The sequence below is a fragment of the Manis pentadactyla genome, chromosome 3 (assembly GCF_030020395.1).
Source record: "Manis pentadactyla isolate mManPen7 chromosome 3, mManPen7.hap1, whole genome shotgun sequence".
In the NCBI taxonomy this organism is placed as follows: domain Eukaryota; kingdom Metazoa; phylum Chordata; class Mammalia; order Pholidota; family Manidae; genus Manis; species Manis pentadactyla.
The window spans coordinates 29,202,673-29,228,715 of NC_080021.1; the positions used below are offsets into that span (position 1 = coordinate 29,202,673).

The 26,043-nt window shown below is 36.7% G+C and overlaps 1 protein-coding gene across 5 annotated transcripts in view; it reads left to right on the forward strand.

Moving 5' to 3' along the window:
* The window catches only part of CSMD3 (CUB and Sushi multiple domains 3), a 1,218,504-nt gene that overhangs the window by 946,682 nt on the left and 245,779 nt on the right, over positions 1-26,043 (forward strand). For all 5 annotated transcript variants that reach the window (XM_057497816.1, XM_036876426.2, XM_057497817.1 and 2 more), the window contains one exon: positions 19,932-20,048. In XM_057497816.1, coding sequence (XP_057353799.1) covers positions 19,932-20,048 — 117 coding nt within the window. The remainder of the gene's footprint in view (positions 1-19,931; positions 20,049-26,043) is intronic.

Here is a 26,043-nt window from a genome sequence, read left to right on the forward strand (position 1 = left end):
ATAGGATAAAAACTATACCTATGTCCCCTCGCCCATTCCATAAAGAATCAGTGTATTAAAAATTGAAAACAATATATCCTTGGTAAAGGTATCTCTGATACATGTGAAACCCTAGTTATTTTGGGACCTTAGAACTTTGAAAGGTAAATAATTATATTTAAAAGAAATGGCCATGGATGCAACATTCTTTTTTCTTAATTGAGGTGTAATCTACATATAACATTATATTTCTTTCAGGTGTACAACATAATGATTTGACATTTGTATGTATATACAATATACCAATGCAACATTCTTGATCTTTTCATCATACAGTGAGCATTCAACTGACAGATAATTGTAATAATAAGACCCTCTGAGTAAACATATTTAGACTGTTAAGGAATCACTAGCTTGCCAGTTATGCTAAAGAAGAGACAGTATCACTTATTCCTTTTTTACAGGCATTCATTCAAAACAACCAGTTATATGCCTGGTCCTGCACTAACTATTAGGGATAAAAATAGGAATTCAGTATGATCTTGCCCTTAGAGAGATTTACAGTCTGATGAGGTACAGACAGATAAGATCCATTGCTAAAAATAAAAAGAGTATTGTGAGCACAGCATGGAGGTGCATCTGACATAGTTACACAGAGAGATCATGGAAGTCTTACGAAAGTAGTAGTGAATTGAACTTTAAAGTAAAAAAAGAAGGAACCAGAGAAGATACAAAGCATGAGGAAATGTTTGGTGTATTTCACATGCAGCATTCAGCATTTGTAAACATGTACAAGCAAGGGTAAACTAAGGAAAGTTGGTAGAATTTCAAGGAGCTCAATAAGACAAACTTTTAGGGAATACTGACATGATAGCTTACCTATATTGAGAACAGTTTAAAGTTTTGTACAGTGTTATTTTATACCTCACTAAGTCCATGAATTAGGGACTACTGATGTTCTTATTTTACAGATGAGGAAACCAAGACACAGAGAGACATTTAGTCAAAGTCACAGTGGCCTAATCATCTTGTTTTGGAGTCCATACACTTAATAACTGCCCTGTGGGTAGACTGACTAATTCCACAAATGACCTTGATTTGATCTTTTTATGTCTCCAGAGCCTAAGATTATCTGGCATACTGTACTCAGTTAAATGTTTCATGAGTGGATGCACAGCACAAAGAATGAGTTAAAAGATTTTGGGTTATCCACTTATTTCTGAAATATTTCTTTAGGCAAAGTATGAGAATTAAGAAAAGGTAAATTCCTACTGATAACTAATAAAGTTGTTCATATGAAATACATTTTTGCATTTTATTTGAAATACAACTTTGTGCAGAATATAAATACACTAATAGATAAAGTCATTGTTAACTCAGTTCTTTTGAAAATCAGCAACTCCATCACAGATACCTGTAAGTCTGTCCAGAGAGCTAAACATAAGTATGTAATGGTAGACATCCAATAGTCATCTGGCACCAAACAAACAAACAAACAAAAACAGGTCATTTTGTAATTTCAGTTTTCCAACTTTAGAGTTATCGCTCAATAGTAACCTAAAATAACCTATATTTAATTAAATTGTATTGTTTGAGTATATGAAGATGTACATAACTGAAAATTTATTCCAGATCTTCTGCATAAATGTATGATTTACCTCCTGCTAATTCCTCATTTCAAATGCCTTTGAGGTTTATAATGATTTTGAGGTGTGAAGCAAGTCTAGAGCCCCATTCTATTACAAATGCTTATAGAAATTATCTAGTCTACTATACAGAACATTCAGCATTTGATGCCATTTAAATATGTGATATAATTAAAGCATGTAGACAAGAGATTCATAAAACAAAGGGCTAGTGGTAAAGTATTTCTGAGTACCATCAACTCTCTGCCTTTCATCAGCTACACGTATAAATTTTATTCATGAATATAATATACAGACTATATGTAAGAACCATGCTACAAGGAATGTATTTTGTATTGAAAAAAGGTAGTATTAAGATAAAACCAAAATATGTTTCATTTTCACATGATGGGGGAAGAGAATTATTTGAAAGAAATAAGAAGGGAAAAACTGATGTTATGGAGCACCTGCTATTTTCCAGGTTCTCTTAGGTACATTATTGCTCCAGCTGGCCTCCTGCATGCTAGTCTAGAGAATCATTAACATTGTTATAAATAAATCCCTGCTGCTATGGATTCTCAAGCATACTATGTAGAACCGCTCATGTAAAGAGCAATTTGATTGCAAATCAATGCCTGTAATTCAGAGCATATTTTCTTGTGACCACTGCCTCAGAGCTCATATTTAAATCACTTTTATTTTCCCTGCCTTTGGCATCTCAATCACTACACCATGTCTCCACATGGGTAGTCACATGGCCTCTCATTGTACTAAGGTCCCCCATTCTCCACTACTATATAGTTGTATTTAAAGTCAGATTTCAAACATGCCTTCCTAATGTGTTGCCAGTATTTTTCAGAAAAACAGGAAAAAAATTTACTTATACAGAAAGTTGAATCAACCCAGTAATTCTCTCCGTATGGATGAAGAAAGTAAAGTATATAACAATAATTATTAAGTCTAAGTCATGATCAGAGTCAACTTGTTGCTAAGGAATGGTACTAAGGTAATAAGACAAGATGTCTAAGGGTAGCCAAGTCTTCTATCGAGGCAACAGAAATCTTTCTAACAAAGTTCAGTCCACAAAACCTAAAAGAGAAAGAAAGCAGTTTTATTACTGAATAAGTACATATAGAATGTAATGCACATTGCAGACAGTCTGTGAAAGATACTACAAAGACCAGATAAAAAATCTCACACAAATTTATAAAGAACAAATAATACTTCTTTTAACTTGAGAGACAAATTGATATACCTTGTCTTTTGTATACCTTCTGATTATATACTTTGTAAGAACTCTGAGTTAATTTAAAAAGTGTGTGTTTACAGTTCCCAAAGTCAGAAGGCTGGCAGGCTTGTACTTTAAAATCAAAAGGTTGGGCCTATTATGTTTCAAAGAGACTCCCTATAAGAGGAAAGGTGGAACTGTTCCTTCCCTTGCCTTTATTGAATACAGAAAATTTCGTTTTACACCTGTGCTTCAACCAGTGAACTACTCAGTCTATGATTCCTAAGGGAGATAAATGCATAAAAGAAGACAATATGGAACTCTTATGTGCAACAGGGTATTTGGTTCAAAATCCTGAAACACAAATCTAGTGAGTTAGATTGAAACCCATGGGAGAGTTAATGAGTGGAACTGAACCATATTTAGTCTATAGTTCTAAAAAATTTCAAGCTTAAGCAAACCCTAAAACTGGGTATTTGCCCTAAGGTCCAAGTCTGAGCTTTAGGACTTTTCTGATTCAGGGAAGAATTGGTCTGCCCTTTCAGATAAAGACACAAAGGAGCAGGAAAAAAAGGGTCATCCAATACAATCAATATTTTTCAGATCTTCTTGGGCCAAAGTAAAAATCCTTAAGCCAACCCGTTAAGGTAACAGAGAGACCAAAAAAAAAAAAAAGGTGGTTTGAGAGAAATCTAATTAGAATAGGGTTTCTTTCTTTTTTTTTTTTTTTTTCACTACAAGTGAAGACTGCATTTTAAAGACACAATGGTGTTTTCAAATCCAGTAAGCAGTGATTTCAGAATGTAAACAGCTGTGAGCTGGAGAAACCTCTTTCGTGTGTGTGTGCACTGTGACGAATCCTATGGTCCTTAGAATAATTTTTTTTTAAGTGTATAAAATAAAGTACAGACTTGAAAGATTAACCAATTATACTGAAATGTTGTTATCAAAATACTTAAAATCTGTAACTGAAATAACAGTTTTGATGTAATAAATTTTTGCTTCTTAATGCTTTAAATTTATAATGGTTCTAACTGTAAGTTTAATATCTAGTTTAATCTTTGCTACTGATAAGCAATTTTTTGTGGTATCTGAAAACAGTTATAATGTAAAAAATATCTGTGATTTATGTTGTTGACAAAATCCCAGTTATCTCTGATAATTGTGTGCTTTGCTGCCTACATTGGAAACTAAAGGTAAGTGCTAAAATTCAGTTAGAAGAAAATTCATTTAGGGTCTAGTGAAAATTGTTGGCCAGCATTGTTGCTCTAGACATTGTTGGCTGTTTTCCCCCTGGATTTCTAAAGGATATAGAGCCCAAAGAAGTAGAGGACAACATCCATATTGACCATTACCAGCCCAGCACAGTGAACCCCCCTACCCCTTGGGAAAACAGATGAATTGAAGTTTTAGGCTCCTCTTCCTCTGGATGGAGTACTGTGCTCTTCATCCTTAGGGAAAATTAGGAAAGAAAAATAAAAGCCTTGAGCTACTGCTAGAGCAATGCTCAGTGTCCTAGGTAGTATCTCTCTATCTTTCTCTCCTCGCTTCTCCTCCGCTCTCCTCTTTCTCTCTCTCATGCACATACAAAAGTTTGGCAAAAGCACCAGGAACGTCCATCTGCCCCTTGTGTAAGCTTTGTATTCCTTCCTGGAAATGAGGAGGTGAGTTCATCTTCCAAAGGCCTTATGAAAAGCCTCATTATATTGACTCTGGATTCTGCAGTAGGTCAGAAGAGTTTCTTAGTTAATTTTACCTCAAGCATGCCATATACCATATCTAACAGGTGATTTCTGTTCCAGTTGCAGTTTGAACCATCCTCTTTTGCAGCTACTCAGTTAGTAAAGACTGAGGCTGGAATTCAAAACCAGACCTTTCTGATCCCAAAGTTTTGGACTACATACTGCATTTGTTCTGCTACCCTATATATATGGGTTTGAAATATCTGTGAGTTTTACATTCTGTGCATTTAGTTTACAGCAAGATACTAATATAATGTATATTTTATTTTTCCTAAAATTTATAACATACATTTATTAGAAGTCTTATATAAACAGATACTATGGTAGCCTACAGAAGTATAAATGCTCCTGCTGAAAGGACATGGAAACCGATGTAATAGATCTTACAGCTAAGAGACAGAGAAAGATCTTAAACAACAAAAAAAGCATACAAATAGAAATATAATTACAAGTTATAATCAGTGTCCTGAAAGTAATTGATGGAGAGCTATGATGTGGTCTTTGGAACTAATATAGAAGACACAGGAGACTTTTCTGAGAAATCAACATTTGTGAGATCAGGTAGGAGTAATAAATTGTTAGAGGGATTTTGGTTTGGTTTGGTTTTTTGCCTAAACTCATTTTATACTAATATATTTGTAGTTATAAGTATTTTTTAAGTCATAAAAATTGCTATCAATGAAAAATCAATGACATAGAAGTAAGAAATAAACTAAGCAATGAAAAGGAATTTTCATTTTTAAAAAGCACCAGTAATTCAGTCAAAATCATTTAAAGAACTTGTCTTCCCTTGCAGAGTTTCCTACAAAATCAAAAATCAGTGATTGCTAGGGACTGGGAAGTGGAACAAATGGGGAGTACTATTTATAATTCCTGCTAATGAATACAGGAAGTCTTTTGGGGTCTTGAAATTAGATAGTGGGGTTGATTGTACAATGCTGTGAATATGCTAAAAAAATCTATTGTTTAAAGGGGTAACTTTTATGGTATCTGAATTTTATCTCAGTCTTGAAAATGAAGTTAAAAATGAGCGACGTAGGTATCGTAGATGAATTACCAACACCCACAAGACCATTAGTAGGAGGAGGAGAATTTGTATATGGTAACATGGAAGATCCAGCCAAGTAATATACCTATTCATAGATGTTGAAAAACTACAGCTTTTGTTGAAGAATGACGCTTCTTTGTCTAAAAACACACTCTCTTTTGGAGAACCCAGCTCGTAGAGGACCTGGGTATGAAGGGAATATCTTTCTAGTCAGCAAAATGAAATGAATGAGTCCAGGCAATCAGTGAATTGACAGATGGAAAAGCTCATATTCTACCAAGTTGATTTAGTGAGTCATTAGAATGGTTTACAAGCCGCTAGTTACAACATTGAGATGGAGTTTTTTTAATGGTAAACAGGTATGGAATTATTTCAAAAAATTAATTCACAACTAATAAAGATGAATTTTGCTTTTATCTGTTAAGTGAACAGATGAAACAATAGAAACCTCATAGCAGCATTATCCTTAGCTTTCCAGATAAGTAAATATATATGTGAAAAATAACAGAAGAAAATGAAGAGCAAAATAAAAGAGTAACAGTTAATAATTTAGAATAGTATTTATTGCTCTTATAAAATAGCCTATTGGAGGCTTATCATCTAAGGCAGACAGACAAAGTGAGCTATGCATGCTTATAAAGGAGACATAAAGAGAAACTTGAAATGAATGGCTGAATAGTTAGGTGTTTTTACTAAGATCAAGGTTTTTGAGCAAAGGAGAGAAAGAAGCAATAGTAATTTTAATCTTAAAGTCGATACTGGGAATAATAGCTGTCTGCATAACAAATTCATCTCACAGAGTTAAAGTGTTATGAAAGGACTTCTTTAAAAAATGACTCCACGGGAGATACAGCTTTTAAACATATTCTATACCAGAAATTATGATTTGTGACATTCAATCATGCTATGTCGGGGCATAAGTAATTTGCTAGATGTGGACCAACATTTTTGTAAGTTACAGCAGTTCTTTCAAACTGAAGGAGTCACAGGGCACATTTACTAAATTATTGATTTAATATATCATATGGCTCTTTTGTGACCTGTAAGAATAATCAGTTTTTAAAGTAGCTAACTTGCTTTCTGAGAAAAATTTATGCATTATATAATAGTTTCCATTATCTAGTATATTTGATAATAAATTATACATTACACAAGCAAAAAGAAAGACTAGAAATTGCAAGTAGCTTAAGGGTATGTTGCATTTATTATAAAGTCTCTAAGATATCTGGACATTCAAGTAGTACCTCTTCCACATAAATGGTTTGAGTTTTCTGTTTCTCTCGCCATGAAAGTACCTCTTACTCTCCTTCTTCTTCTTCCCTCCATAGGTGGGAAGTTCTTTAATTTGGATGACTAGAACTTAAAACCCAGTTGCAGACTCATCTTCTGATTTTCCTGGAAATACCACATCTCTTTATGTTATCACTGCTTCACAGTTCAGGAATAAAACAAAACCATGCAGTATAGTCACAGCACGGGCACATTTTACTTACACAAATTAAACCGTGTGAGTGACTTTACTCACTCAATGAGGATATGCTCCAGACTGACAAAATGTTAGCATGGATTTGCTACTGTGAAACGCTAGCCACAAGTTTGCTATTCCTTCAGTGCAACTCAGTATCCCTGTGGCTGTTGTACTGTGAAAGTCTTATCACTGAACATACTTATAATGTTTAAAGATATATATCTTTCACATAATTTTGTTTCTAAATGTAAAGCAACAGTGATTTCTGATAATCCAAGAAACAGTGAAAATTTCAATTACAGAAAAAAAGGCTTATGTAGACTTATGTATGTCTTGGGCCATTATATTTTGGCTTTAAGTGAATTTCTGGGGGTAATTTCAACTTAAAAATAAAATTAATTCTTAACCTTAAAAATAAAATTGCTAATTGTTTTACCAGCAAGAATGGGTTTATTCAGTAGTAGAAGAGAATTGCAGTTGGAGACATGCAAACTATGGCAAAGCTGTAGGCAAGTCTGGAGAACAAAGGTGAGGAACACTCTTTTATAGAGGAAAAGGGGAAATTGGGGAGGGACTGTTTAAAAAAAAAGTCTGTTGGAGTAAACTGAGAGTTCAAAGTGTAGTAGCTTTTCATTGCATGAGTTGTGACAGTCTTTCATTGGCTGGGATATTGTGGGGCCAGGAGAAAATCTTTCTTCCTCCTACTGGAGTTAGTAAATAGTAAAATATAGGCTTCTTCCTGTTGGAAATGCAAGGTATAGCTCTTCCTGTTGCAGTCTGTAACTGATGAGTAGTGTGATGTGAGAGCTCTGCCTTCTAGCCTCCTGACAGCATTTTTATATGAGGTTTCTTTTTATTAATTGTGAACCAAATAAGATGTTTGTGTTATGTGTTGATTGTGGAACACCATTTGATGGTAGCCTGCCTGGTTTTGCAAGCATGGTTCATTTAATCATCCAACAGACATCTATATAAAATCTACTATTTATCAGAATTGTTCTAGGAAAGGAAGGAAAAAATGGTAAGACGTGTGTTAGAAAAATCGCTAGCAGTGATAGGAACTGATGGGGATGAGAGCAGTCGATTGTCTATTGGAAGAGCCCATGTGGAAACTTTTCAGAGTCTGGATTGTGGCAGTTACAGTGACCGAGAGGAAAAAGAAAGGCTGATAATAAAATAAAAATAAAATAGAGATATTATGCTGTAACAGAGTCTCCATAATCAAATGCATTTGTAAAAAAAGGCGTAACATTTCCCAAATCTTACTGAAGGTTTTAATGAAGTCCTAGAGTAAAGAACCCTGTTTCTTATTCCCATGTATTTCCAAACTTACTTAATCATTGAACCATTTCTTCCATAATTCATGTGTTCTACAAGAATGCTATTAAAATGCTGATTTAAGAGGTAGTCATACATAGCCCATAAATTATAATCAGGAACAGGTGAGTTTCTTACGTTTACTGCATTATAATGGGTATAGGCTCTTTAGAGAAACAGCCAGTTTGACAAAAGACCAGCAGGTATAAGTCAAATGGCAAAAACAAGCATAGAATTCAGTCCTGGCTTGCTTTCTTCTTCTACTGATTGCTAACAGAGCCAGAAAACTAAAGACTTCTCTTTTCTGTACTAACCAATAAGATAAAATTCAAACAGGAAGAGAAGAAAGGCTCCTAGGAACCAATATTAGAATTAGTAAAGTTGGCCTGGCTTGGTCTTTAATCCATTTAGATTTTTATTAGCATAAAATAGATTACAATAAATCTGTATTTCACAGCATAGTTAATTTTCCCTTGTTTATATTATTTACACACTGCATATAACATTGCCAGAAACTACAGTATTCATCATAAGTGACTATAAATTAGGACATGTTAAAGCACTGACCAAAAGAAATGTAAAATTATTACTATCTGTACAAATAACAGAACCTAATACAGTATTAATCACCATAAAGATATGTGAGACAGTGACTGCAATGGGGTATGGGGGGAGGGACTTGATAATATGGGTAAATGTAGTAACCACATTGTTTTTTCATGTGAAACTTTCATAAGAGTATATATATCAATAATACCTTAATAAAAAAATTTTTTAAAAGCTATGTGATTGTACTATAACCTTGTATATATTCATCAGTAGTTAAAAAAATGCCTTCATATTTTCAAACTTACAAATGAAATCTTCTACAAAAACTGTCCTATTGTCCATTACTCAAGATAAAGTATACAAAACAAATTTAGGTTGACAGATGCATATTAATGAGGAATGTCAGAGTGTTCATGACCAAGGCACAAAGCTGAACTTGAGTTAGAAGCTATCATTTCTGTTGGTACTTTACAAATACAAAAGTAAGTTATTTTGCAACATAAGTTCAGAGTATTGTTATTTTGGAGTGACTTACAATCAGAAGGAAAGTGAACATAAAACATACTGCTCATTCTTGAATGATTCTCTCATCAGGAGTATCACCAGTTGAATAAAGTTATCAGTGCTGGAATGAGAACACCTGACTACTCTAATCTCAAACAATAAAGTATAATGAGAGCGATGCATTTTCGGTTATTATCATTACTGTCAATTTGTTGTTCTGGGGAGTTCTAATTTTAGTATGTTTGATTCTATTTATTACCATGTTATGAAGCATTAAAAGAAAAAAATGCAGAACATTCATTATCCACCCAACTCAATACAACATACTATTTGCGTTGTATGTGTGTGTTTTAAATATATTGTTACATATATTTAATCCATCAAAAGTTTTTACTGTTTCAAATTGTCATATGACTCTTCTCAAACATCTAACACACCACTGCATCCAACTCTCTTTTAAGGGAAGATCTGGCATTATGTATTTTTAGTCATCTTCAACCCATTTCTCAGGACTCAGAGTACTGTAACTAATGCTCTCTAATGCTAATCAGTCCACTTTTGTTTCTGAACTTACCTTTTTTTGAGCTTCTAGATCAGTGCTCCAGATTTTCCTTTTGCAAAAAGCGCTCCAGCTGTTCCCTTTGCAATGACCCCTTCCTCCCTATTAAACAAAATAACAAGCACTTATCCAGACTTGCATCTCCCCTGCAACTATTCCCTGTGTTCTGCTTATGGTCAGGATTCTCATTATGCTTGTCTTTCTTTATATATCATTTATGTTTCATACAACTATAATCTAACTACTACCTCTCTACTCCAGTCCAAGGATTAACAAACTTCTTTTGTAAAGGGCCCAATGGTATTTTGGGATTTGCTGGCCGCATATGTCTGTGTTGCGTATTTCTGTTTAGTTTTTGTTTTGTTTTGAACTCTTTAAAAATGTAAAAACCTCTCTTGGAGTGGGCTGGATTTGGCTTGCTGGATGTAATTTGCAGAAACCTGCACTGATTGAAACTACTGTATTAATAATGCCAGAAATTCTCTTTTTTATGCTTGAGGGGAGTCCTCTCTGTACAAGTTCAAGGCCAATTAAGAGAAAGGCTGAGGGAAATCAAACCAATAGTTTTAATATTTATAAAAACTGAGAAGCAGTAATAATGGGCTTCCCATGCAGCTACAGGTGTCTCACAACAGCCATAGCCGCACCTTTAACAACAGATTTGCCCTGAAATATTTACACTGTTGAGACCACAAGTGAGCTCTGCAGGGAGGGTGGCTCTCAACAGGAAGTTCCACCAGTCAGGAAGCTCATTCCTCCCCCTGGGGTTAAGGAACAGAGCCAGCAGCGGGCCAGGCCGGTTCCCTCCTCAAGGAAGCCACCGGCCGAGAGAAGTGCCCCCGGCTCCCTGGCACTCCACACTGCCCAATCCACTCAGACTCCTTTTTCATTCACTAGTTCTTTCCAACAACTTAACCCTTTAAACACTTTCTTTTTTTTTTTTTTTTTAAATAATTATTTTTTATTGAAGGGTAGTTGACGCACAGTATTACATTACATTAGTTTCAAGTGTACAACACAGTGTTAGAACATTTATATACATAATTCTAGGTTCCAGCTATCACCCTACCAAGCTGTTACAATATCTTGACTATATTCCTTATGCTATACATTACATCCCGGTTACTTATTTATTTTACCATTGGAAGTCTGTCCTTTTTTTTTTTTTTTTTTTGTGAGGTCATCTCTCATATTTATTGATCAAATGGTTGTTAACGACAATAAAATTCTGTATAGGGGAGTCAATGCTCAATGCACAATCATTAATCCACCCCAAGCCTAATTTTCGTCAGTCTCCAATCTTCTGAGGCATAACAAACAAGTTCTTACATGTAGAACAAATTCTTACATAATGAATAAGTTACATAGTGAACAGTACAAGGGCAGTCATCACAGAAACTTTCGGTTTTGCTCATGCATTATGAACTCTAAACAGTCAGTTCAAATATGAATACTCATTTGGTTTTTATACTTGATTTATATGTGGATACCACATTTCTCTCTTTATTATTATTATTTTTAATAAAATGCTGAAGTGGTAGGTAGATACAAGATAAAGGTAGAAAACATAGTTTAGTGTTGTAAGAGAGCAAATGTAGATGATCAGGTGTGTGCCTGTAGACTATGTGTTAATCCAAGCTAGACCAGGGCAATAAAACATCCACGTATGCAGAAGATTTCTCTCAGAACGGGGGGGTGAGGTTCTAAGCCTCACCTCTGTTGATCCCCAATTTCTCACCTGATGGCCCCCCTGCCACTGTGCCTGTCTTAGGTTGTTCCTCCCTTGAGGAATCTTACCCGTCTCTGGCTAACCAGTCATCTTCTGGGGCCATACAGGGAAATGTGAAGTTGGTAAGTGAGAGGGAAGCCTTATTGTTTGAAAAGGTTAGCTTTTTACTTCTTTGCATATTTATGCCCTGTGGCTTCTATGCTCAGCATTTGTCTTGAGGTATCTTTACCACTTGGAAGATTTATGATACTCGGTAAATTTGATATGAGGCACGAATTCTATTTAAGGGTTGTAATTAGGAAGGAAGAAGAAAAGCTATAGAAGTAGCAGGCGGCAGAAAACATGGGAAGATTGATTATTTCTTTGACATATCTTCTTGTAGAGTAACTTCAGCATGTATAGGTTTTAAGCTACTACTTAAATTGCGCACACACATTAACATAATAGGAGTATAGTTACATAACCACAGCATACCTGTAATTACCATCCATCTCCAGTGAAACCAAGAAAACCAGTTAGGCACCTTAGGCATTTGTGAAAACTTATCTATGATATGGTGGATATTGTACAACTGAACTTGAACAGTCTGAGAGAAATCAGACAAATTAAGACAACCCATTCCTGGGGACTGTTCACATGCCATATGTTCTTTTAACAGTAAATAGTCTGTAGTTGTAAGACTTTGGAGCGCTACAATTTGCACTTCTCCAAATTCTTGGTTGAGTTCCAACAGTACAGATTAAGTCAAATTTGTTGTTTTACTGTATGCACAGGCCAGCTTAGATATCTCCTTCCTCATTCCCATGGCATGTCCAGGAACCGGTGGGATGAGTGCATCTACAGCTGTAGCAGTGCGTGGATCTTTGTTGGGGTTTTTTGATGATCATCTTCTGGCATGAGTCTTCCAGAGAGTGCAGATGTTGGAAGTTCTTTTTCATATCGTATCTTAGTTCATTTTTGGGGTAGCCCAATTAGGCTTTGATCCTCTGTATAAACACAAACAGACCCTTTGCCTACACTTTTATATGCCCTTTATACCCTTGTGTAGAACTCGTTGGAGGTTACCACACAGGAACTGCCCTTTTTTTTTTTTTTTTTTTGCTTTGTTTTTGGTATCACTAATCTACACTTACATGACGAATATTATGTTTACTAGGCTCTCCCCTATACCAGGTCTCCCCTATAAACCCCTTTACAGTCACTGTCCATCAGCATAGCAAAATGTTGTAGAATCACTACTTGCCTTCTCTGTGTTGTACAGCCCTCCCTTTTCTCCTACCCCCCCATGCATGTTAATCTTAATACCCCCCTACTTCTCCCCCCCTTATCCCTCCCTACCCACCCATCCTCCCCAGTCCCTTTCCCTTTGGTACCTGTTAGTCCATTCTTGAGTTCTGTGATTCTGCTGCTGTTTTGTTCCTTCAGTTTTTCCTTTGTTCTTATATTCCACAGATAAGTGAAATCATTTGGTATTTCTCTTTCTCCGCTTGGCTTGTTTCACTGAGCATAATACCCTCCAGCTCCATCCATGTTGCTGCAAATGGTTGGATTTGCCCTTTTCTTATGGCTGAGTAGTATTCCATTGTGTATATGTACCACATCTTCTTTTTTCATTCATCTATTGATGGACATTTAGGTTGCTTCCAATTCTTGGCTATTGTAAATAGTGCTGCAATAAACATAGGGGTGCATCTGTCTTTCTCAAACTTGATTGCTGCGTTCTTAGGGTAAATTCCTAGGAGTGGAATTCCTGGGTCAAATGGTAAGTCTGTTTTGAGCATTTTGATGTACCTCCATACTGCTTTCCACAATGGTTGAACTAACTTACATTCCCACCAGCAGTGTAGGAGGGTTCCCCTTTCTCCACAGCCTCGCCAACATTTGTTGTTGTTTGTCTTTTGGATGGCAGCCATCCTTACTGGTGTGAGGTGATACCTCACTGTAGTTTTAATTTGCATTTCTCTGATAATTAGCGATGTGGAGCATCTTTTCATGTGTCTGTTGGCCATCTGTATTTCTTTTTTGGAGAACTGTCTGTTCAGTTCCTCGGCCCATTTTATAATTGGGTTATTTGTTTTTTGTTTGTTGAGGCGTGTGAGCTCCTTATATATTCTGGACGTCAAGCCTTTATCGGATGTGTCATATTCAAGTATATTCTCCCATACTGTAGGGATCCTTCTTGTTCTATTGATGGTGTCTTTTGCTGTACAGAAGCTTTTCAGCTTAATATAGTCCCACTTACTCATTTTTGCTGTTGTTTTCCTTGCCCGGGGAGATATGTTCAAGAAGAGGTCACTCATGTTTATGTCTAAGAGGTTTTTGCCTATGTTTTCTTCCAAGAGTTTAATGGTTTCATGGCTTACATTCAGGTCTTTGATCCATTTTGAGTTTACTTTTGTATATGGGCTTAGACAATGGTCCAGTTTCATTCTCCTACATGTAGCTGTCCAGTTTTGCCAGCACCACCTGTTGAAGAGACTGTCATTTCGCCATTGTATGTCCATGGCTCCTTTATCAAATATTAATTGACCGTATATGTCTGGGTTAATATCTGGATTCTCTAGTCTGTTCCATTGGTCTGTGGCTCTGCTCTTGTGCCAGTACCAAATTGTCTTGATTACTATGGCTTTATAGTAGAGCTTGAAGTTGGGGAGTGAGATCCCCCCTACTTTATTCTTCTTTCTCAGGATTGCTTTGGCTATTTGGGGTCTTTGGTGTTTCCATATGAATTTTTGAATTATTTGTTCCAGTTCATTGAAGAATGTTGCTGGTAGTTTCATAGGGATTGCATCAAATCTGTATATTGCTTTGGGCAGGATGGCCATTTTAACGATATTAATTCTTCCTAGCCACGAGCATGGGATGAGTTTCCATCTGTTAGTGTCCCCTTTAATTTCTCTTAAGAGTGACTTGTAGTTTTCAGAGTATAAGTCTTTCACTTCTTTGGTTAGGTTTATTCCTAGGTATTTTATTTTTTTTTGATGCAATTGTGAATGGAGTTGTTTTCCTGATTTCTCTTTCTGTTGGTTCATTGTTAGTATATAGGAAAGCCACAGATTTCTGTGTGTTGATTTTGTATCCTGCAACTTTGCTGTATTCCGATATCAGTTCTAGTAGTTTTGGGGTGGAGTCTTTAGGGTTTTTTATGTACAGTATCATGTCATCTGCAAATAGTGACAGTTTAACTTCTTCTTTACCAATCTGGATTCCTTGTATTTCTTTATTTTGTCTGATTGCCATGGCTAGGACCTCCAGTACTATGTTAAATAACAGTGGAGAGAGTGGGCATCCCTGTCTAGTTCCCAATCTCAGAGGAAATGCTTTCAGCTTCTCGCTGTTCAATATAATGTTGACTGTGGGTTTATCATAGATGGCCTTTATTATGTTGAGGTACTTTCCCTCTATTCCCATTTTGATGAGAGTTTTTAACATGAATGGATGTTGAACTTTGTCAAATGCTTTTTCAGCATCTATGGAGATGATCATGTGGTTTTTGTCTTTCTTTTTGTTGATGTGGTGGATGATGTTGATGGACTTTCGAATGTTGTACCATCCTTGCATCCCTGGGATGAATCCCACTTGGTCATGGTGTATGATCCTTTTGATGTATTTTTGAATTCGGTTTGCTAATATTTTGTTGAGTATTTTTGCATCTACGTTCATCAGGGATATTGGTCTGTAGTTTTCTTTTTTTGTGGGGTCTTTGCCTGGTTATGGTATTAGGGTGATGTTAGCTTCATAGAATGAGTTGGGGAGTATCCCCTCCTCCTCTATTTTTTGGAAAACTTTAAGGAGAATGGGTATTATGTCTTCCCTGTATGTCTGATAAAATTCCGAGGTAAATCCATCTGGCCCGGGGGTTTTGTTCTTTGGTAGTGTTTTGATTACCGCTTCAATTTCGTTGCTGGTAATTGGTCTGTTTAGATTTTCTGTTTCTTCCTGGGTCAATCTTGGAAGGTTGTATTTTTCTAGGAAGTTGTCCATTTCTCCTAGGTTTCCCAGCTTGTTAGCATATAGGTTTTCATAGTAGTCTCCAATAATTCTTTGCATTTCCGTGGGGTCCGTCGTGATTTTTCCTTTCTTGTTTCTGATACTGTTGATTTGTGTTGACTCTCTTTTCTTCTTAATAAGTCTGGCTAGAGGCTTATCTATTTTTTTTTATTTTCTCGAAGAACCAGCTCTTGGTTTCATTGATTTTTGCTATTGTTTTATTCTTCTCAATTTTATTTATTTCTTCTCTGATCTTTATTATGTCCCTCCTTCTGCTGACCTTAGACCTCATCTGTTCTTCTTTTTCCAATTTCGATAATTGTGACATTAGACCATTCATTTGGGATTGCTCTTCCTTTTTTAAATATGCTTGGATTGCTATATACTTTCCTCTTAAGACTGCTTTTGCTGTGTCCCACAGAAGTTGGGGCTTAGTGTTGTTGTTGTCATTTGTTTCCATATATTGCTGTATCTCCATTTTGATTTGGTCATTGATCCATTGATTATTTAGGAGCGTGTTGTTAAGCCTCCATGTGTTTGTGAGCCTCTTTGCTTTCTTTGTACAGTTTATTTCTAGTTTTATGCCTTTGTGGTCTGAAAAGTTGGTTGGTAGGATTTCAATCTTTTGGAATTTTCTGAGGCTCTTTTTGTGGCCTAGTATGTGGTCTATTCTGGAGAATGTTCCATGTGCACTTGAGAAGAATGTATATCCCGCTGCTTTTGGATGTAGAGTTCTATAGATGTCTATTAGGTCCATCTGCTCTACTGTGTTGTTCAGTGCTTCCGTGTCCTTACTTATTTTCTGCCCAGTGGATCTGTCCTTTGGGGTGAGTGGTGTGTTGAAGTCTCCTAGAATGAATGCATTGCAGTCTATATCCCCCTTTAGTTCTGTTAGTATTTGTTTCACATATGCTGGTGCTCCTGTGTTGGGTGCATATATATTTAGAATGGTTATATCCTCTTGTTTGACTGAGCCCTTTATCATTATGTAGTGTCCTTCTTTATCTCTTGTTACTTTCTTTGTTTTGAAGTCTATTTTGTCTGATATTAGTACTGCAACCCCTGCTTTCTTCTCACTGTTGTTTGCTTGAAATATGTTTTTCCATCCCTTGACTTTTAGTCTGTACGTGTCTTTGGGTTTGAGGTGAGTTTCTTGTAAGCAGCATATAGATGGGTCTTGCTTTTTTATCCATTCTGTTACTCTGTGTCTTTTGATTGGTGCATTCAACCCATTAACATTTAGGGTGACTATTGAAAGATATGTACTTATTGCCATTGCAGGCTTTAAATTCGTGGTTACCAAAGGTTCAAGGTTAGCCTCTTTAGTATCTTACTGCGTAACTTAGCTCGCTTATTGAGCTGTTATATACACTGTCTGGAGATTCTTTTCTTCTCTCCCTTCTTGTTCCTCCTCCTCGATTCTTCATATGTTGGGTGTTTTGTGCTGTGCTCTTTCTAGGAGTGCTCCCATCTAGAGCAGTCCCTGTAAGATGTTCTGTAGAGGTGGTTTGTGGAAAGCAAATTCCCTCAGCTTTTGTTTGTCTGGGAATTGTTTAATCCCACCGTCATATTTGAATGATAGTCGTGCTGGATACAGTATCCTTGGTTCAAGGCCCTTCTGTTTCATTGTATTAAATATATCATGCCATTCCCTTCTGGCCTGTAGGGTTTCTGTTGAGAAATCTGACGTTAGCCTGATGGGTTTCCCTTTATAGGTGACCTTTTTCTCTCTAGGTGCCTTTAACACTCTTTCCTTGTCCTTGATCTTTGCCATTTTAATTATTATGTGTCTTGGTGTTGCCCTTCTTGGATCCTTTCTGTTGGGGGTTCTGTGTATTTCCGTGGTCTGTTCGATTACTTCCTCCCCCAGTGTGGGGAAGTTTTCAGCAATTATTTCTTCTAAGATACTTTCCATCTCTTTTCCTCTCTCTTCTTCTTCTGGGACCCCTATAATACGGATATTGTTCCTTTTGGATTGGTCACACAGTTCTCTTAATATTGTTTCATTCCTGGAGATCCTTTTGTCTCTCTCTATGTCAGCTTCTATGCGTTCCTGTTCTCTGATTTCAATTCCATCAATGGCCTCTTGCATTCTATCCATTCTGCTTATAAACCCTTCCAGAGTTTGTTTCATTTCTGCGATCTCCTTTCTGGCATCTGTGATCTCCCTCCGGACTTCATCCCATTGCTCTTGCGTATTTCTCTGCATCTCTGTCAGCATGTTTATGATTCCTATTTTGAATTCTTTTTCAGGAAGACTGGTTAGGTCTGTCTCCTTCTCTGGTGTTGTCTCTGTGATCTTTGTCGGCCTGTAGCTTTGCCTTTTCATGGTGATAGGAATAGTCAGCAGAACTGGGACGAGTGACGGCTGGAAGGACTTCCTTTCTTGTTGGTTCGTGGCCCTCCTCTCCTGGGAGAACAGCGACCTCTAGTGGCTTGTGCTGCGCAGCTGCGCGCAGACAGGGCTTCTGCTTCCTGCCCGGCTGCTATGGAGTTAATCTCCGCTGTTGCTGTGGGCGTGGCGTAGCTCGGGCAGCTACTCCAAAATGGTGGAGTTGCGTTGGAGCAGGAGCTGCTGGGAGGCTATTTATCTCCATAAGGGGCCTCCCTGCTCCCTGCAGCCCAGGGGTAGGGTGCCCAGAGATCCCGGATTCCCTACCTCTGGATTAAGTGTCCCGCCCTGCCCCTTTAAGACTTCCAAAAAGCACCCGCCAAAACAAAACAACGCCCACCAAAAAAAAAAAGAAAAAGAAAATTTTTTAATTAAAAAAAAAAAAAAAAAAAAAGGTTGTCGTTCTTTTTTCTTTATTCTCCGGTGCCAGCCTCAGGCCTCTGCTCACCGGTCTTTCTGCCCTGTTTCCCTAGTATTGGGGTCCCTATCCCTTTAAGACTTCCCAAAAGCGCTCGCCAAAACAAAAAAGCAAAAAAGCAAAAAAAAAATGGTCGCGCGCTTTTCTTATGTCCTCTATCGCCCAGCCTCCAGTGCCCGCTCACTGTTCTTGCTGCCCTGTTTTCCCAGTATCAAGCGCCCTGCACTCTGGCCCGGATGGCTGGGGCTGGGTGTTCGGCAGCCCTGGGCTCCGTCTCCCTCCCGCTCTGCCTGCTCTTCTCCCGCCGGGAGCTGGGGGGAGGGGCGCTCGGCTCCCGCGGGGCCGGGGCTTGTATCTTACCCCCTTCGCGATGCGCTGGGTTCTCTCAGGTGCGGTTGTGGTCTGGATATTGTCCTGTGTCCTCTGGTCTTTATTCTAGGAAGGGTTGTCTTTGTTATATTTTCATAGATATATGTTGTTTTGGGAAGAGATTTCCGCTGCTCTACTCACGCCGCCATCTTCCGCCCCTCCTAAACACTTTCTTTTAACTGAAACTCTTCACCCTTGCAATTCCGTAGACCTGCTCTAATGCTGTCTTTTCTCATTCTACATACTTTTCTGGGTGATCTCATTCACTTAAAGAATACCAATTAGCATCTTTATGTTTTCACTACCTAAATCTCTCCATTAGTACCCCCAGGTCCCTCTCATAGCCCAGAACGCTCAATCTTAATGTGTCCCTCTATCTTATCAACAACAGAAACATCATCTACACATTCTCCAGAAACACTAGCTTCACCCACATTTTTTAGGAACATAGCACATTTGGGGCTGAGGCAGAAAAAATGTCTACTTCTCTGCACCATCAGAAACTCCTGATTTAAATGTGAACCACATAAGCAGATAAAGGTTGGTGAGATAATATTTTACTTAGATGAGTGGGTGAATGTACAGCCATCCCTGTCCCATGTATGGAAATAGTTAATTTGGTGGCAGCATAATTAGAGTTGATTCTGAGTAAAATTCCAAAGCTTGGCCGTGAGTAAAGCAATTTTTCACTTGCATACTTTCTCATCATTATAAAAGGAATGATTAGCTTTACACTTTTATCATAAATGAAAGTAGGGCCACCATTATTACCTCTAGAAATAGCACCATTCAATATTATTGTATTACTTTGTTTCTGAAAAAAGTAACTCTGAACACTAAAAATGTTTTGTATGTGCAAATTTTTATTGTTAACATATGTGACAGTGAAATCTTGTTAAAAGATGGAAATAAGTGATATTTCTTAATATTCAGTAACCATGTTTTATATCAAGAAAGTAGTATGGATTTCAGTTTTTTTCTAAATACAATATTTTTATCATTTTTATTTCCTAGCACCCTGTGGAAGTCGTTCAACAGGTTCAGAAGGCACTGTTCTGTCACCAAATTATCCAAAAAATTACAGTGTGGGACATAATTGTGTTTATTCTATAGCAGTTCCCAAGGAGTTTGGTAAGTAAGATTCAGCTTATCATGTAGTATTTCATTCCAGACATCCTTTTTTTCCTACTAAATGCTATTAAAAAATGTTAGTTTTTTAAATGAATGCACTAACTATTCATAAAGTCCTTCATTCTGCAATTCTTTTTAGATACTAGCTTTGTACCAATAAAATTTTGAGGTTATTTTTCTCAATTTGAATTTACAGTCAAGTACACAGGTGAACAACAATATAAAAATGAAAACAGGATTGTTTTTAATTTTTAAAAATAAGTACATCCAGTAACCTTGCAAGTGCCTTCATATTGGAATTACATAAAATGGGAAATTACCAGAGCATAAAGTGAAGTCTGCTTTACAAAATATTCATAAATCCAAATAAAGAACTATTATAATAATGGTAAAAGTATGTACAAAACAATCATATTTGTTTTATGGTTTATTAACACATTTCCAGAAAGAAAAGATTTTGGGTTTAAAAACCTAGTTTCTAGGATGCAATGAATATAAAAAAGACAGCAAAGGACATTTCAGCTCATCTTGTCAACCTGACAATCTGTTCTGCCCTGGCACCGAAAAAACAATGTGTCCTTTGCTGCCTTCGCATCTCCCTGATCACAAGTCTTAGAAGTCACTTTCCTGGTTTCCAAAGGTTTTGGATCTGAGATCCAGCTGGATTTAACCCAAGTTAAGACCTGTTTCTGGATGGATAGGCAAAGTAATGTAGTGGGCAGTAAAGTACGGGAAAGAGGCTGAAAGTTCAGACTTCTAGAATTTTGATTTATAGCATTGTGTTACATGGTAAAGGATTTGGAAGGTCTGTAAGAAGTGTCTGGGTCTGGATGACTAAGTATTTTAGCAGAAGGACATGGATTTTATCAAATCATGATTTTTGAATTGCATCTTGACGTTTCTGTTGATATATAAAATAAGCTGATGTTTCCAGTCCAATTTCTTATAACCAGATATTACCTATATACCCTCCTTCTCTCTCTTCTGAAACAAGTCCAAGATCCTCCACTTATTTGAGAGAACATTGTCATCAGAAGTGAAGTACTAACTAAACCTTTTATTTTAACCGTGAAATAGTTATGATGCCAGCTTAGCAAGGTGTCTCTTTGCTCCACAAAATATTTCTTCTTAGCATATTGATAAGTTAAATGAGTTGAGGTCTTTGATTATGAAGAAAAAGACAGTTAAGCAAGAAAAATATCATCTACTTGTGTTTATTATTATTATTGTTTGCCTTTTGTGCTCAAGAGGGTCCTTCCCTTGCCAAAGGGGTTTATGGTCCCCAGCTGCCAAAAAATGTTATATGGTTGCTTACAGAATCCTAGCGATGATGGTCCAGAAGGCTGCATGGCTCTGCGGGTCTACTTTAAGCCGATAATATGTTATTTTAAACTCTGTTCTTGGGATGCCATGTGGCCAAAAGAATGTGAAAGGAAAATCAGGCATTTCCTTTCCTGACACACAGACATGCTAACAAGTCACCTAGAGACATTTTTTGGTAGTTACGTATATTCAAAGAGTGAAAGAGAGAAAATTGAATAAAATAAAAATAAATTAGAAGATTACTAAGGAATAGAAACTCTATTCTACCAGGATTAATATAAGTTAAATTTAATCCTCTTAATGTAAAAAGTAATGCAAAAAATAATCAGCAATTTTTAACACTAATTTTTTTTAACAAGTCATGGATTATTTGTGGGCAAAATCAATTGTAGTTAGATATATTTGTAAGGAAACTGATTATATTTTTTTAGGCATTGCATATTCTTTATTTCAAACTATTTATGAGGTCAAACAAAGTTGGATACCAATTTCAGCCTGTCATATCTATGCTATCTGTCTTTGTTTAATTTACATACTCTCTTTGAGACTCAGTTTCTTTATTTGTAAAATGGAGATAAACAAGTATAGTCACTAGGAGGTGTAAATGAGGTTGTATATATAAAGTATCTAACATAGTTCATGCTCATTACCACCGGGTTTAAGAATGCCAACTGTGGGGAAAAAAAAAAAAGAACGCCAACTATGGAGTCAGATTTCTGGGCTCAGAGTACAACTCAGTTTGCTCTTTTTCATTGGACAAGACACATCATTGTTCTAAAACTTACTTCTCTCATCTCTGAATTGATGTGATAAATGTTTACCCCACGTGGTTATTTTATAATTAAATAATATAATACATGTGAGTGATTGGCATAATAACACATAGTAAGTGATGTGCACACAGAGGTCTGTATATACACATACACTTTTCTTTACACGCACATTTATATGCTCCATTCACCCCAAAAAAGGATGAAATAAAATGACCTGGAATACTGGATCAGACTGGGGTCTTAAGAATAGCAAAGCTAAAAATAAAATATTTATAGTATGTAAGTAAAGCATGAAAACAAATCCTGTGTGCTTCACATCTCTAGTGGATATCCAATCACTTAATGATCCCTTGAAATTTTCATGAAGCAATGTAAAGGAATTAAATTAATGCTGATCGTAGACTTTCTCCTATCCATACCCTTATTTCTTAAATGTGAGATGAACAAGCAACCATTGCATATCTACAAATCAAATTCATATTTTGCTTCCTCGCACTCTCGCTTTGCCTTAATTCCCTTCCATTGCCATTTGAGTTATCTTTTATGACATTTTTGTATTATTTAATAACATTTCACTTCTCACTTTTTTTCTCTTCCTGTCATTTTTCTCAAATCGTAATCATTCCCTCTTTTATATCTTTTACATATTGACACTCTAGGATTTTAATTTTTAATCATTTGACATAATGTCTGCCAAACATACTCAGTATATTCATTGGGGTTGCATTTTCTTACAGGGGTTAAAGTTCTAAAGTCCTTACTTATAGAGAAAATCACATAATGCAAAACCAAGACTAACTCTGAAATAAATTAAATCACCCATAGAGGTTCATCTACAAGGTTTTGTATAAGCCATATTGTCTCTGAATAATTCTAATAGGATTTTTTCCTCCAATCTCAAAAAATGTAACAGTTTTTTTTCCAGATAATGTTAAATAGACTATTTTGTTTTTGTTAGTTTTTGTTTTAATTCATTTGATCATATAATACCAAGTAACTGTCATTTACTTATTTTTACACACTGTAGAATTGAATTCATGCAAATTAAATGTGCATATAATGTGACTGTACTTCACTGGTTATTGAGTAGATACAATTTCGGTTGCCAGTCAATTCCTTTCTTTCAGTTTTACAGATAAGAGAATTGTCAATTCCTAATTCTTTCATGAGCATCATTAGATTTCATTTGAATTTTGTATATTAGAGTCACTTTGTCAATATTCATTCTGCAAGGTTCTACTTATTTTGTATGCTTAGGAAAATAACAATTCTGGATCAGTTACATAGCTTTTACTGATATTTTGCTTGCTTTCTTCTATACAGCTAAACTATTTCACTTGGGTCATTGGATTTAAAATCATTTATTACTGTAATAACAAGATCTGTTTGAATTTTACTTCATCTTTCAATTTTTAATTATCAATAGTTTCCCCTAATGGGTTGGCTGTGTAAGTTTTCTTATATTATTTTTAAGTGCCAAAACACATGGAAGACAGATTTTATTTTATTTTGAATTTGGTATAGATAAAATGCTTTAGAATGTAAGAGAACTGTTGACATGGTTAAAGGGAAAATATATTATAGTGTAGAGACCCAAATCAAATTACAAGGAGGGGGACTAGTAAACTGGGGAATACATGTTGTGGACTTGTGTTTTAACTGTTCTGGCTGAGAAAAACAGAAAGGGCAAGGACGGCAGCCAACACAGAGTCCAAGTCAGAGGCCAGTGTTTGTTTTGTCTGTATTCTCTTGGAACAGAAAATAACAGAATTTTTATTTTAAACTCCAAAAGAAAGACAGAGTATACAGGGCAAAGTTAAACATTTTAGCTGAACCTATTGGTGAAGCAAGATACTTAAAACAGTTTAAAGAGATGGGATTAAACAAACAAACAAAAAAAAAGCTGGAGGGTCTCTCTAATCTGTAATTCAGAAGAAATTACCCATAATTGGTAACAATACCTGAATTCACTTCACATGGAATATTAACTTTTGAAATTAGCATTCCTTCCCTTTCTCCCACCCCTATTTCCTTTCAATCATTCACTCCTTACATTCTACGAACTGTCTGTAAAGAGAATATATTAGTGTCCAGTGGCTGCCATAACAAAGTACCACAGACTTGCAGCCTAAAACAGCAGAAATTGATTCTCTCACAGTTTGTCGGGGTCCGGGGATTGCCTTTGAGGTTTTGGGGGAAAACGAAGAGCAAAGAAGGCAGCGGGAGTTGTCATGGAGTGTACGGTGCTCAAAGAGGATGCTTTATTCTGCATCAAGCTGTACTTCTCAAACTGCTATTGTGCTAATTCGTGGTTACAGAAGTATTTGAAGATGTGCATGCGTGTAGCCTTCATGGGCAGGTGTCTGGCCTTCAAGGCCCTTATCTGGCTCCTTTCCCATGGGTACAACATGCTGTGTTTTCAGGTTTGTCAAGGCCAAACATATCTGGGGTGAAGCAGCAGACAGTTGTCCTCGTAGAACAGTAGGGGAAGGGGGCTGCTTCCCTACAAAGTTCTGGAAGCTAAACCTCAAAAACCCAGTTACCAGTAGTGCCACCCTCCCTCCTGCAGGAGCTAGGGAAGAACCCTTCCTTGCCTTTTCCTAGCTTCTAGTGGCGTCCAGCACTCCCTGACATTCTGTGGCTTGTAGCTGCATCTCTGGGATCTTTATCTCTGTCTCCACAAGACCTTTTCCCCTGTTTGTCTGTCTCTGTTTCTGTGTATATCTCCTTCCTCTTTTCTTAAAGGACACCAGTTCTTAGATTTAGGGCCCACCCTAATCCATTATGACTTCATCTTAATCTTTAATTAGTTATATCTGCAAAGACTGTTTCCAAATATAATAACATCATGAGCTTCTGGGTGGGTATGAGTTTGGGGGCGATAGCATACTACAGAGGATAAACTATATTGCTACAGTTTTATACAGAAAATTGAAATTAACATAAATTGCTCTATAATGCATATATCAAATATTACCTGTGTAGAATGCAAACTGATATTCAGATTTCTCGGAGAATTCAAAAGCATATTGTCACCTTGAGACTATCTAGGATAGTCTATGGCAACTTAAGTTTGTGTTTAGCCTTCCAGAGAGTTTTACCTCCTAAAAGTCAACCCCTTAGTGTTTTGTTGTTTTTCTTGTTAAGGTACAAAGCTTTCTCTTTCTCAACACTAACTTCCACATGTAGAAACTTCCACTCTCAGGTTTTTTCTTTCTTAGTTTTCCCATTTAATGTGCCCTCTCTTGTATCTTGTTTTTACCATCTCTTGGTTGTAAAAACTTCAAATTCATGGAATCCTTAAAGCCCACAGAGTTATTGTCAGTGTAGTCTACTCTGTACAAAACACATATAGAGTTACTAAAACCTTTGTGTATTGCTGAGGGAGAAGGTTTTTGTTATGTTTTTTGTTTAAGTATCTTGAACTTCTGTCCTACTTCCATATAATTTATATTTGTTTTCATGCACAACCATTATTTTTTCTATTTCCCATTGCAGTAGTTTTCTTCACCTAATCTAGAAAGATCTTTCCCTATGACTTTGCCTACAAAACAGTTATAATTTTTTAAAATTTCAAACACTACCATAACATTATGTTAAGAACAATGATAGTGAGATGGAGGGTGGAGCCAAGATGGCGGCATGAGTAGGACAGTGGGAATCTCCTCCAAAAACATATACATTTTTGAAAATACAACAAATACAACTAATCCTAAAAGAGAGACCAGAAGACACAGGACAACATCCAGACTACATCCACACGTGCGAGAGCCCAGCGACTGGTGAAAGGGGTAAGATACAAGCCCCGGCCCGGCGGGACCTGAGCGCCCCTAAATCCAGCTCCTGGTGGGAGGGAGAGGGAGCCCAGGACTGCTGAACACCCAGCCCCAGCCATCCGC